Source organism: Microcaecilia unicolor, chromosome 4 (assembly GCF_901765095.1).
Source record: "Microcaecilia unicolor chromosome 4, aMicUni1.1, whole genome shotgun sequence".
Classification (NCBI taxonomy): Eukaryota; Metazoa; Chordata; class Amphibia; order Gymnophiona; family Siphonopidae; genus Microcaecilia; species Microcaecilia unicolor.
The window spans coordinates 212,419,796-212,433,697 of NC_044034.1; the positions used below are offsets into that span (position 1 = coordinate 212,419,796).

General features: G+C 45.2%; 1 protein-coding gene across 1 annotated transcript in view; it reads right to left on the reverse strand.

Annotated features, from left to right (window-relative positions):
- ANO9 (anoctamin 9) overlaps positions 1 to 10,904 on the reverse strand; it is a 215,514-nt gene extending 204,610 nt beyond the window's left edge. The window contains exon 1 of the mRNA XM_030201205.1: positions 10,378 to 10,904. Coding sequence (XP_030057065.1) covers positions 10,378 to 10,383 — 6 coding nt within the window. The 5' untranslated portion in view covers positions 10,384 to 10,904. The remainder of the gene's footprint in view (positions 1 to 10,377) is intronic.
- Positions 10,905 to 13,902: the final 2,998 nt, after the last annotated feature.

Here is a 13,902-nt window from a genome sequence, read left to right on the forward strand (position 1 = left end):
CAGAGAGTCAACAACTTCTCTTCTAATGGATTGAACTTGTAACCCTCCCAAGTAAATTTTGTAAACAACCTACAAACTGCTCTAAAATGCTTTCTATAAAGTTATGTGTTTCAAGTTCAATATATTTGACATACCCCAAATCAAAAATGTAATTAAGCAACTTACAATCTCAAATACATGGGGAGAAGGGAAAGGTACAAATAAGAGCAAAGACGAAACTACAGACAAAAGGAACAGAACGAAAGGCAAACATTTACAATGCTGTTAAAAGGGATCAGCAAGAAAAGGAAGAACATGAAGGCACTTTCTCCTGCCAGTGAACAGCAGGCAGATTCAGAGGTACATAAGCATCACCATACTGGGACAGACCAAAATTCATCAAGCCCCAAATTCCTGTTTCCAACAGTGACCAAAACAGGTCATAAGTCCTTGGCAAGGTGCCAAAAGAGTAAAACAGATTTTATGCTGCCTATCACAGCAATGAATTTTCTCAAGTCCATCATAATAATGGTTTATGGACTTTTCTATTAGGAACTTGTCCAAGTCTTTTTTTAAACCCTGCTAAGCTAACTGCTTTTATCACATTCTCTGGCAACAAATTCTAGGGTTTAATTACACACTGAGTGAAGAAATATTTTCTCTGATTTGTTACTACATAATAGCTTCATTGCTTGCCCCCTTGTCCTTGTATTTTTATATTGTTGGGAAAAAGTAAACAAGTGAATGTTTTCTGTTTCACACCACTCAGTATTTTATAGACCTCTATCATATCTCCCTCAGCCATCTCTTCTTTAAGGTGAAAAGCCCTAGCCGCTTTAGTCATTCCTCATAGGGAAGTTGTTCCATCCCCTTTATTATTTTCTTCACCCTTCTCTGTACGTTTTCTAATCTTATATCTTTTTTTAGATGTGATGACCAGAATTGCACACAATATTCGAGGTGCAGTCTCACCACAGTGCGATACATAGTTCTCAGTTTTGTCTCCATTCCTTTCCTAATAATTCCTAACATCCTATTTGTTTTCATAGCCACCGCTGCACACTGAGCAGAGGATTTCAACATATCATCACCAATGATACCTAAATCCTTTTCTAGGTGGTGACTCCTGATGTGGAGCCTTGCATCAAGGAGCTATAATTTGGGTTACTCTTCCCTAGAAGCATCACTTCCTGGCCTGAGTTCACAGCCATGCACAGCAGTTCTATAGATGTTTTAAACAGTCCAGAAATTGTCCCAAGATAAGCACCTGTCCTATAGATTTCAACAAAGGCATAATACCCCATGCAACCTGACCTGGCAAATAAGTTGCAAAAGGGTCCAGCCTACAGTTTGTGGACCTTGATGATCTAAGAATTGATATAGTCCCAGAGGCCAGAGTTTCCTGGCATTCAAGTAACTCATGGACCCAGTGGCGTAGCCAAGGGTGGGCTTAGGTGGGCCCAGGCCCACCCAGTACCAGCATAGCTATAATGTGGCTGGCAGGGATCCCCAAGCCCCACAAGCCGAAAACTCCCAACAACTGTCCCTCCTGTATACCTTGTAAATAGCAGATCTTCGCCTGCAGTGAGCAGTGACTGATGCATACTGCTTGCACCGGCCCCACAGCCTTCGCTCTGATGTATTCTTGCCTAGGCAGTAACAGGGAAGGGTATGGAGCCAACATCAGCAGTGTGTATTAGTTGCTGCCCGTTGCTGGTGAAAATCTGCTATTTAAAAGGTATGCAGGAGAGGGAGGATATTTGAGAGGACCATAAGGCATGCAGGTGAGAGAAGGAGAGACCACATCAACTGTGGGATGAGGAGGGGTTCTTCTGCCCACCCAAATTGGGCCCAGGCCCACCCAAAATTGGGTGTCTGGCTACGCCCCTGCATAGACCACAGATGGAAGACACTATGAGTCACTGATAACTCCAGCAATCCACAATCAAATGTCATTCTCCTAGTTTAAAAGATAAGCAATGTTTGTTTCATTCACTTGATCTCCCTTTTGTTTTGTTGCCATTTGCACATGAATAGTTGATCCTTAGCATAACCCCTTCCCCTCCCATTTGCTTTTCTCTGTGTTGTGATTTATTTATAAAACACAGTAGTTTGGGCTGCATGACTCCCTCCACTAGAAAATGCCTTGTTCAAGCTCTGAGCAAACTGAAGAAAAAAGAAAGGTTAATTAAGGTGTCTCAGTGATCAAGAGACAGGGCCGGCTTAACCACTGGACCAGGTGAGGCTCTGGCCCAGGGCACTGGTGATTAAGGGGATCTTTTACTAAGCCACAGTTATCAAGGCACAGTGCCCCCCCCCCCCCCCGGGGTGAAGGGGGGAAAAGGGAAGCGGGTGTGTGGTTTGGGGGTGGTGGGGAGATGGGGGGGGGGAATTGGGATGTTCGGCTCTAGGGGAAAAGAATATTAGAAATAAAACGGAGGGGTTGATGGGGGGAGCTCAGGCTATGTGTATTGTTACAATTAGGTTATGGGGATCTGTTATGGGCTGTTGTAAGCGATGACTCCATTGTGGGCCGCTGAAGGCAACTTGTGTTAATGGGCTAATAGCTGTTTTGTTCCACAGTATTAATATTTCAATAAAAATGTAAAATTAAAAAAAAAGAAAGAAACTATCTCAGACTACACCTCCCAAATTGCAAAAAAGTGATCTACAAAAAACTGTCCACTCTGCAGACTTCACTTACCTAGGATCCAAATGGTGGAACTCCTTACCACCCAAAATTAGAAATATACAGGAATAAACTAGATTCCCCAAAATCCTCAAATCGTTCCTATTCTAACAAACCCTCACAAAGAACAACCATATCTCAAACAGTTATCAACTGAATTGTTTATTACTCTATTTATCATTAATGTTTTGCTTCATGTACAATTTCTCATTCATAATAGATTTTCTAAATGTTAAACATCCATAGCTATCCCAGTATGTTTATGATACTGTATTGTAAAATTGGATTTTTACAACAAATTACTTTCTTATGCATTATTCTTTGTTATGTATCCTATACTGTTTATTGTAAGCCACGTTGAACTCAAACTTGTTTGGGATAATGTGGGATATAAATGTCACAAATAAAAATAATTTACCACCACCCATTTTGTAAGTGGTAATGAGCTGCACTAACTGATTACTGCAGGAATGCCCCCTGACACGCCCTCTCCCACAAAAAATAGAAAAAATGGGCGCCTGTGAATGTCCCATGGTTTGCTATTTTAAGCTGTGTTAGACACACATCAGTGCCTAATGCAGCTTAGTAAAGGGCTCCATAGTGCCTTCATTTTCATTTAGGAAGGCCCTTTCAGACATGCTAATTCAGTGGCTCCCAATGTAGATTTTTACCCTGGTAAGTAGATTGCTGGCAAAAAGAAGAGGGGAAAAGGAGAGAACCAGAGCCACAGCTGCCCACAGAGATCTTCTGATCTCTCCATACCTGTGAGCTGTCGTTCAGCTGACACAAGTTAGTGGTGAGCAGTACATCTTTCCTGCTGCTTCTCCACTGCCAGGTTTCCTCTGCAGTCATAACTGTGCAGGATACTAGTTGTGGGCAGGGGCGTAGCTAGGTGGGTTCACAGGGGCATGGGCCCCCACAGATTTAGCCCTGGCCCCCTCTACGTTCGACCCCCCCTCCCACCGCCGACACCACCCCTCCCCCTACCACTTTTGATTCCCCCTGCCGCTGCCAGGTACCTTTGCTGGTAGAGGTCCCGAACCCTCGCCAGCCGAAGTCTTCTTTAGTGCCGGTCTCCGGCGCCTTCGCTGATCTGTTTCTGTGAGTCCTGAGTGACTCCTGACATCCTGCGTGTACGTAACATGCAGGACATCAGGAGTCAGGACTCACAGAAACAGATCAATGAAGGCGCCCGAGAACGGCGCTGAAGAAGATTTCAGTTGGCAGGGGTTGGGGACCCCCCCCCCAGCAAAGGTATCTGACGGCAATGGGGGAAGGTCGGTGGGGGGTCTGCGGCTGGGGAGGCGGGCTAAACTGTGCCCCCCCACCTCGGGTTCTGGACCTCCCTCCTGCCGAGGTCTGGCTACGCTCCTGGTTGTAGGAATGTTAAACTTTTGGGGATCTGCTGGGTACTTGTGACCACTAGCCAATATTGGAGACAAGATGCTGAGCTCGAGGAGCTTTGCCCCTCTCCCCCAAGATTTTCAGAGGTCAAGTTGGTGCCTACATAGGTACTATAGATACAACATTGATGCATACGTGTCTTTATTAAATACTAGTGTAAGCAGCAGAAATCATGTCTACCTTGCAGGCACAGACACACTTACACCTGCTCCATGAGGATGATTTCCAAAGGCCATTTATCCAGACAAATGGGCTATCTGAAAAATATCCTCCCTGCATATAAATGTACATGTTGATGGTTCTTTCCATTTATGTTGCTTCAAGGCCTACTGGTTTGCCTTGAATTCTGCTGCTCTTTGTTGCTTCATTGAAGTTGCCACCCTAGACAACGGCCTTATTTTCCTTAGTTAAGCCAGCCCTGCTGACTCAGCATAGCATATTTTATGTCCTTATGTATATTAAGATAGAAGGCCCAACACACTTTAAATTGGATCTGGTTTATGAATTTATTATTCATCTCTTCCCAATCCAAGCTCAATTTGCCTAGGGTTCACCAAAGGGTTAATCCTACCCTGATGCTACTAGGAGATGAGGCCAGTTCTTTAACTACTGATCAAACTTCAAAGCTAACAACTGCTGGACAGACTTACCAAGAATTACCATTTCCCTGCACACACACCCTTGAACCCGCCTCTCTGACAGCACAGAGTATACAATCAGCAAGAGGAAACTGTTACAGGCTTATCTTTGATTAATGACATTTTCGTTACAACAAGTTTTTACTGCCTATTAGGTTGAGTCGACCCTATTCTGTGTATTCATATTCATGTAACAGTAACACTAAAGTCATGTTTCATAAAGAGCAAAATGAAGCCAGGCTCACGGGTGCACAGAGATTGCCAAGACATTCCACAGAATTGCGGTTTGCAGCTCTTTGTGAAGGGGCAGCACATTGACATGTGGGACAACAGCAAGCTGTTTTAGATGGACTTGAGGAACACAAATAAACTTTATTCTGATTGTCACCAACTGTCACCTCACCTGTCGAGACACAGTGGTAAAAGCATAAATTTTGCCTCTTTGCAGATCATTCTAAAATCTGCAATAGGGTAGGCCATGGCTTGAGAAACTTTAGGTGCCAGGTTATCATGACGCTGAAAAATTGAACCCTGTCTCCCAGGATTTCATACTGCCACTGCCATCACCACCACTAAAGAAAGAAAGGCTGCGTGGACCATTCATCCATCATGGCCATCATTAGCTTTAAGCTGCACAGTGTAAGATCATCTGGTGCAAATTTCATGAGCCTCGACTGTGAGACTTGCACAGGAGTTTCTGCACCACATGATGTAAACTAATGAGAGAGCTGTGATGGATGTAAGGTACATGTCACCTTTCTTTCTGGAGATGCTGTTGGCTGACTGAGTGCCTGGGAAGATGGAAAGGAGGTGCAGGGTGATTGACTGAGGAGGTGCCTGGGAAATGGGAAGGATAGCTGATTAAAGATAAGGGATTGGGACTGGTACATGAGAAAGAAAGAGAGAGAGGACTGGGTGTAAGGGTCCTGAGCACAAATTTAAGCATATAGCTCACTCCTTTTTCCAAAGTGAGTTACATTCAGGTGCAGTAGATATTTTCCCTGTCCCTAGGGGATTCACAGTCTAAGTTTGTACCTGAGGCAATGGAAAGTTAAGTGACTTGCCCAAAATCACAAAAGATCATAGTGGGATTTCAACTGTGCTCTCCTGGTTCTTAGCTTGCTGCTCTACCCATTAAGTTACTCATTTTGCTGACAGCATGGAGTGTCGGCGATGGGTAGAGAGGACCATTGCCTGGCACTGTGCAGCCCCCCCTATAGATACAGAATGGAAAAACAGACTTAACAACTCATGTCATAAAGAAGCTATGGTCACCTTTGGGGGGGGGGGGGGGAGAAAGAGTAGAAGACATTCGGGGGAGGGGTCTCATATAGCTGGTGCCTGTTTTTAGGATGGCTGCTAAATTCAAACCAAATTTGTGGAGGTCTGGGGTAGATACCCTGGAATGTGTGCATCACATGAGGAAGAAACTAATGATGCTTGAAAATTATTTAGAATTTCACAGCTACGATTTAGTACTAGAAATGCAGGGTCATGCATTTAGGCTGCAAAAATCCATGGTAGCTGTACAGTATAGGGAGTGCGGACATCTAGTGTTGGTACCACAAGACTACTATTAGAGTAGCAGCCACCATTTTACAGCAGCAACTACATAGGGACAGGAGTGAGTGGGGTTTGTCCTGGTCCAATGACCTACTCAAGCACCAGAGAGCTTAAGGGAGACCTAGAGGAGCCCTATTTAGATTTGGAGGGGGGGCTTGTAATGGTGGTGAGATTCCAGAAGTAAGCTTCTAATGATGGTGGGGTTCAGGAAGGTTCCAGTCATGTTGTGGGGGGGGGGGGGGGGGGGGAGTGTTTGGTGAAAGAGGAGAAGGTGTGACAAATGCAGACTACCACTGACAGTTATGCATATGCCAGCAAATATTTAGTGCTGACACCTGCATAGCTAAGAAACCAAAGATATAATCTGCTATTTATGCAACTCTGCCCAACTCCACCTCTGCAACACCCCTCTCCTTCTCACTTTTAAATTGGCCAGTTAGTGCCAATGTTCAGTGGCTCTGCCCAGTTGTTGAAACTTGATATACTGCCTTTCAAAACAAGAATCAAAGCAATTTACAAATAGTAAATAAAATATTAACACAATAAAGAAAGGAACCCCCAACTAATGATAGAAAAGAGAACAAAAAGGAGGTGTGGGGGGAGGGGAAGATGGGGAGGGAGAACACCTCATTGAGTTGCAGTCCACCAGCTTATGGAATGCTGCCCAAAGCCTGGGTAAACAGATGAGCCATTAGAGAAGCCCTAAATCTGGGATAAAAGATTTCAGTCCTAAGCTCAGGAGAACGAGAATTCCAGAGCGTGAATGCACCAAAAGGAAAAAGCTGAATGGTGAATCAATTCTACTCTAATCTGGAACAATGAACTTGGGTGCTGAATATAAGCCACTGTCCCGCTGAGAATGATTAATGTGGACAGGAGCCTCATGTATTATTTGTACCTGTAATGTGAATTTATTCTTTTTAATGTTTTTATTTTTATTCTTTGCCTTGTTTTTGTGTTTTGTTTTACATTCAAATTTATTAATACTTGATATACTACATATCGACATTCTTCTATGTAGTTGATGAAACGTTGACACCCTCTGCTCAGTGTGCGGCAGCGGCTAAGAAAGCAAATAGAATGTTAGGTATTACTAGGAAAGGAATGGAAAACAAAAATGAGGATGTTATAATGCCTTTGTTTCGCTACATGGTATGACCGTACCTCAAATACTGTGTGCAATTCTGGCCACTGCATCTCAAAAAAAAGATATAGTGGAATTAGAAAAGGTACAGAGAAGGGCAACAAAAATGATAAAGGGGATGGGAAAACTTCCCTATGAGGAATGACTAAAGCAGCTAGGGCTCTTCGTCTTGGAGGAAAGACGGCTGAGGGGAGATATGATAGAGGTCTATAAAATAATGAGTGGAGTGGAATGGGTAGATGTGAATCGCTTGTTTACACTTTCCAAAAATACTAGGACTAGGGGGCATACAATGAAGCTATAAAGTAGTAAATTTAAAACGAATCGGAGAAAATATTGCTTCACTCAATGTGTAATTAAACTCTGGAATTCATTGCTAGAGAATGTAATAAAAGCAGTTAGCTTAGCGGGGTTTAAAAAAGGTTTGGCTATCTTCCCAAAAGAAAAGTCTATAGGCCATTATTAAAATGGACTTGGTGAAAAATCCACTGCTTATTTCTAGGATAAGCACCATAAAATATATTTTACTGTTTTGGGATCTTGCCAGGTACTTGTAACCTGGATTGGCCACTGTTAGATACAGGATGCAGAGCTTGATGGACCTTTGGTCTGTTCCAGTATGGCAATACTTACGTTCTTGTTTACAATAAATCAAATATTTAAAAGAAAGGAATACCATTATTGACAGGGTAGGATAGAACAGACATTAAATTAATAGTTCACCGCTGCTTGGTTGAATTGACCCTTATATGGTGTATAGCTCCGCCCAACGCATCCCAGGATACACTGGGCAGGGCTGGGCGCCGCCATTTTGTGGTGTCACAGGAAGAAGAGGGAGGCAGGCTACCCTCCAACACACAAGGTAGGGGGTTGGGGGGACTGGACCACCAGGGACCCCTTGCTGGGGAACTGGGGGGGCTGGAGACCTACCGGAGACCTACTGGATCTCCAGCCCTCCCTGAACCTGGGGAGGGGATCATCGGGGGACCAGAGGTCCAGCGGACCTCCAGCCCCCCTATTGCCAGGGGGGGAGTTGGTTGGTCGCCCACTAGGCCACCAGGGACCTTTTGCTGGGGGAGTTTGGGGGGGCTGGAGACCCACTGGATCTCCAGCCCTCCCTGAACCTGGGGGGGGGGGGTCATCAGGGGGGACCGGAGGTCCAGCAGACCTCCAGCCCACCCTGTGGCTGGGGGGGTTTGGTTGGTCGCCCACTAGGCAACCAGGGACCTTTTGGTGGGGGGGTTAGGGGGGGCTGGAGACCCACCGGATCTCCAGCCCTCCCTGAGCCTGGGGGGGGGGATCGTCAGGGGGACCGAAGGTCTGGTGGACCTCCAGCCCCTGTCGCTGGCAGGTTTGCTGTTGGGGGGAATGGGGGCCTGCCAGCATGCAAATGCATGTTGCACAGGGCTCACCATTCCTTCCCAATGATCTGCAAACCCTAACGTCAAATTGGAGCTGGCGTTGGGTTTCCCACGGCCAGCGACCCAATCTTTGGTGTGCTGGCCGCTGATCATTGGGGATGAATATGTTTAGCCCTGCTTATCATGCATTTGCATGCTAGTTGCGTTCAGAGCTCTTGAGAATGTTGTTTCACATGCATGAGGGCTCTGATCATGGAAACGCCGGCACTAGTATGGCGCTAACAGCCTCTAGCGCCAGTGTTTGCTTCTTATCACCCCCCTGTTAGCGCAAAATGTCCAAAGTCCAACTTATTGAACTATTGGAAATGCCCCTCCAAGTATATCATTTATTATCCACATTGAATTATTAGAAATAGTAACCTACAAATTTTAAAAATAAATAAGCTCTTTTAATACATTCCGTCCTTCATTCAGATTCAAGATTGATTGTCCCACAGAAAAAGATAAACTTTCCTGACACCACAAGTTGCTATCAAAAATAGCCATCAACAAACATCTTTATGCAAGACAAGTGACCTTTCACATACTAGAAAATCCCTAGCACCATGTCCAAAACTAATGCTTCTTCTCTAATGTAGTATATATTATTCCATTCAGAAAATGTGAAGAAGGATGCTACATTACAGAAGCAGGCCAGATATTAAAGACAAAAATCAATCCACATAGACTTTAGATATGATACAAAAAGCAGAACAAGGTGACACCTCTGCCAGGGAGCAATTTTTGGTATCGGAGAACTGCATCAATGACCTTATGATCCAGATATTCAAAGGAAACTTAAAACAATCCAAGAATGTAAGCCTTTGAAATTAAAACTGATCAAATATTTTTAAACTAAGAATGGTCTAACTGAACTTTCTAGCCTATTTATAGCAAAAACAAAAACCAACCCCCCCCCTCCCTACTGTCACCTTTTGAGCACCTAGCCATCTTTTCCCCTCTGTTTTTCCCCCTTTGCTTTCTTTTGCTCATGTTGTTCAGTGGAAGGGGATATTAGCTCCCAAAGACTAGTTACAAAATGCATTAGGTTAAGCCCTACAGAAAGGTAGTAACTTGTATTTCTTGTTTTTAACGCCTTAACCTATATTTCCATGCATTAAAGTGGACTAACTCAGCAACCACTACTTCAACCTGCTTTAGTCATCACTAAGGCTAATTATAACTCGCCAAACGAAACAGGTCAGCAACAGAAGTTATAATAGCTTTAAAGATATTTCAAACATGAAGATAAACTTTAAAAAAAAAAAAGGGGGGGGGGGTGATCAAACACAGCTTCTGATTTCTTAACTAGATTCCATTTCTCCCAAGCTCCTTATCATCGACTGTACCAGGAAAGGACTGACCACAATATGAACCATCACAGTTCCAGCCTAAAGGCTACCCTGGAAATGTTCAACCTTGTGGTCAGTTTCACTAGCCAAGATTAAAAAGTTAAAGGTTTAGCTGCCTCCTCATCTAAGAAGGGAGAAAAGTAAGAGCAAAACAGACAGAAGATGGGACCTGTACACGGTGTCCATTCGGGAGACGGATTTTGCTTACCTGCATGATGGAGTGCTGGCTGTGCTGCCACGACGACTCCGATCACATCTAGGGAGCCCCGGCCGGGACAGGTGAGGGGTGACAATGCCGGCTGCTCTCCGAGGGCCACTTCCGTGTCTGCCCCTGTCCTCTCCTCCCTCCCTCCCAGGTGCGCAGCGAGCTTTCAGACTTGAGACTAGCTGCAGGGACCGGAAGAAGCTCTGTACCAGCGTCTTTTTAAAACTCTGCTGCTTTTCAGATCGTCACTTTCCCGAAGCTCCCTGTGATTTCTTCATCTACTTTATTTTTGTTTTAGGAGCAGCACAGCAGAGGTTTAACAGCATCATTTACTTTTTCCCTGATCATTTTTTTAACCAGGCAAATTTTCTACTTTGCATGACTTTTATACATCTTTGTTTTCTTCCTCCTTTTCTGCCCTTTGTCCTTTCCAGCCACCCAACAAAATCTCTTCTCTTTCAAATGTTTCTCACTTCTCTTCTGGGTCAGGTAGTTAGAGCTTCTAAGTTACCCATTTCTAACAGAGCGACTTTTAGTCCGTCCTAGTTTTTAATTTACATCCCAGAGCAGTGTAGTATTTGTAGTCCATGATTCTACCCACTGAAATCAGTGCTACAGGTCCCATAATGCAGTAGGATGAGGTTGGCAGAAATCCTGACAGGAAGAAAAGTCTTCCTTCTGGAATGGTTAACTTGGTGGCAGCTCTGAGTAGTGCCCCCCCCCCCCCCCCCCCCCACCCTTTCAGATTATTTTCCCCTCCCATCACCTCCTTTCTTTCCATTTTGCTTTTCCTTCCTTTTGGATTCCTCAGGTCTGACCGTTAGCTTCCTGTCAATCCTACAATAGCCAGAGGAGAGGTCACAGGTGAACAGAAAGCATAAATCTCCTCTGGACACTCTCCCTTTCTCCCAGGTGTTTTGTTCCCACTTGCCCATTCTCCTCTACTTCCTTTCTAAACAAAAAAAAAGCACTCACTGGCTCCTCTCCAGGCTGCTGCTCCATGTTGCCAGGTCCAGATTAGACACATGGCCAGGGCCGGTCTTAGGCAGAGGCAGCCGCATAGGGCCCCGCGCTTAAGGGGGCCCCGCATGGCGCGCCTCAACTCTGCCTTTCTGAGCCCCGCTCACTCGGACCGCATCATCATGATCCCGCGCTCGCTCCGGACTGCATCATCATGATCGCTCCGCTTCCGCCTCCCGCCACCGGTGCCCCCTCCCCCGCTGAGCCCGCTGTCAGCTCCCGCCTCCCAGTCCAAGGACAATGACTGTTGCAGCGACGGCACGGCCCCGACAGACAGTTGCAGGCACGACGGCTCACCCCAGCTTTTCTCTTCCGCCTTCCCGCTCAATGTCCCGTCTCCTTCTGATGAGGTATTTCCTGTTTCTGCAAGGGCGGGCGGGAGTCATTGAGCGGGAAGGGAAAAGGAGCTGCAGCGTGGTCGGAGGTGAGCCATCGCCTGGTACCAGTGTGAGTGCGACTTAAAAAATAAAGAAACTTATGATTTATGCTTGTGACGGCAACTTCATCACTCAGGTAGAACAAACGATTAACCTTTCTGTAACAGAACTATGCTGCCGTGCTTTTCCCAGTAAGCCATTTTAATTTTCAGGTTAATATAATCAGTTGTAAGGAATCTATTACAGAAGATCAAAGCTTGTGCATGATGGTTTTTTAGCTTAATGTGACAAGTGCTCCATTTCTTGGAGTCTAGAAAGGGTTATATGCAATTTTATCTGTGTTTTGATGCTTCACAGTCTTCTGTTTGATGGCATACAGTTTGCTTTTATATGTTACTGTAAATTACTTCTTGAAGCACTTAGTAGAGGTAGAGCATTAGAGAGCAAATAGAAGGTTGCAAAGAAATTGACTATTACACAGCAGGTGGTCTCATAAACAACCAAGTTACCCAATATAAATAATTTACTAGGGATTCCCCTGTCACTTCATCAGTCACATTTAAAATGTTCTAAAAATGGAATAATCTTTTCAATGGGGTGGAGCTAGGTTGGGGCGGAGCTAGGGTGGGGTGGGGGCGGGACTAGGATAGGGCCCCACCAAATTGGTCTGCACAGGGCCCCGCACTTGCTAAGACCAGCCCTGCACATGGCTGCAGGTTTCTGCCCTGCATGGGGCATCATGAATTAAAAGTGGACAGGTAAGCTTATTTTCTAAACTATAAACACTCACCAGTAATATTAAATGGGATTCCATAAAAGTTTGGGGGGCCCACCCTTTGACACCATGTCACAACAGGAAGAGTTTCACTTCTTATGTACACCCATCTCTTCCCATGTTGGCTTGATTCTGAGTCTAGGAACCCACTTCAAACTGAAGCAGAAGAACTAGGCCAGTGTTAAGATATACTATAACCAAGGGAAGAAACCTAGAAAGGGGCCTCAACTGGCAGCTTGGGTGCTCCTATGTCCTGGGGCTCAGGGCAGTGCCCTGGCTGCCTTCCACCCTCCTTACACAGGCCGTGCAGAAGAGGCAGCAGATGCAGATAAGACATACTGGTCTCCTGCTGCCAGGACAGGATTAATTCTTTGGTGGCGCTAGGCACGCCACTATAATATAAATACAGTCACACCTGTATGTTAGCCTTTATCATAATCATCTTCATCAGTACCCGGTCAAAATGGCCCCAACAAAAAAAGTTCCTGACATAATAGCCCCTAACAGTCACTGTCAAAATGGCCTGCCCATAATATAGCCCTTGACAAATTAGCCCCCTGACAAAAGGGCCTGATCAGGATGCCCAGAATATGGCACTTCATTTTATTCTAGGGGGCTATTTTGTTGGAGGGGCCATTTTGTCAAGGGCTGTTTTGTTACCGGGCTTTTTTGCCAGGGTGCCATCTTCATCATCTCCCTTTCCATGCTTGATCCACTCCAAGAGGAATCAGTGAATAGTGCTTCTTATCTGTTACTACCTCCTCTGCCAGTGGGCTGGTCTTGCAAGACTATCTATGGTGGCTTTGACTGCAAAGCAAAGCCAACAGAGGAGGAGGCAGCAAGAAGAGGCACTGAAGGACAATGCACAGTGGGTGGGAAGACTGTTTCTGTGGGTGGTAATGGCTCTGGCCTGTCCCCCACTCTCTTTTCTGCTGACAGCTGGCATAGCAGGGCTGGAACCACTGAGGCCCCGATCAATGTTTCTTCTAAGGAGTGGCCTGTTTTTGTGTGAGCAACAAGTTTTAAAAACCAACATTTTTTTTCAGCACCAGTATTACCAATGGATTTCCGTATATAGCACAAAAACCATTTGTGGTGAGCAACCATGTAAAATCTGTGAGCGATGCTCCTAAACTATATTATCAATCGTTCATGCGCTCAGCTTAGAAGGAACATTGGCCCCGATGCTCCTAAGCAAATGCGGGCACTACAGGCCATTAGTGCTGGACTAGCACATGCATTTGCTCTCGCTGAATGCTTGGAGGACTTTGGCACAGGGAACAATGACTGCGCTAGAGGATACCGCAATTAGCATGGAAAACATGCACATTACAGATTCTTCCTGCTGCTTGAATA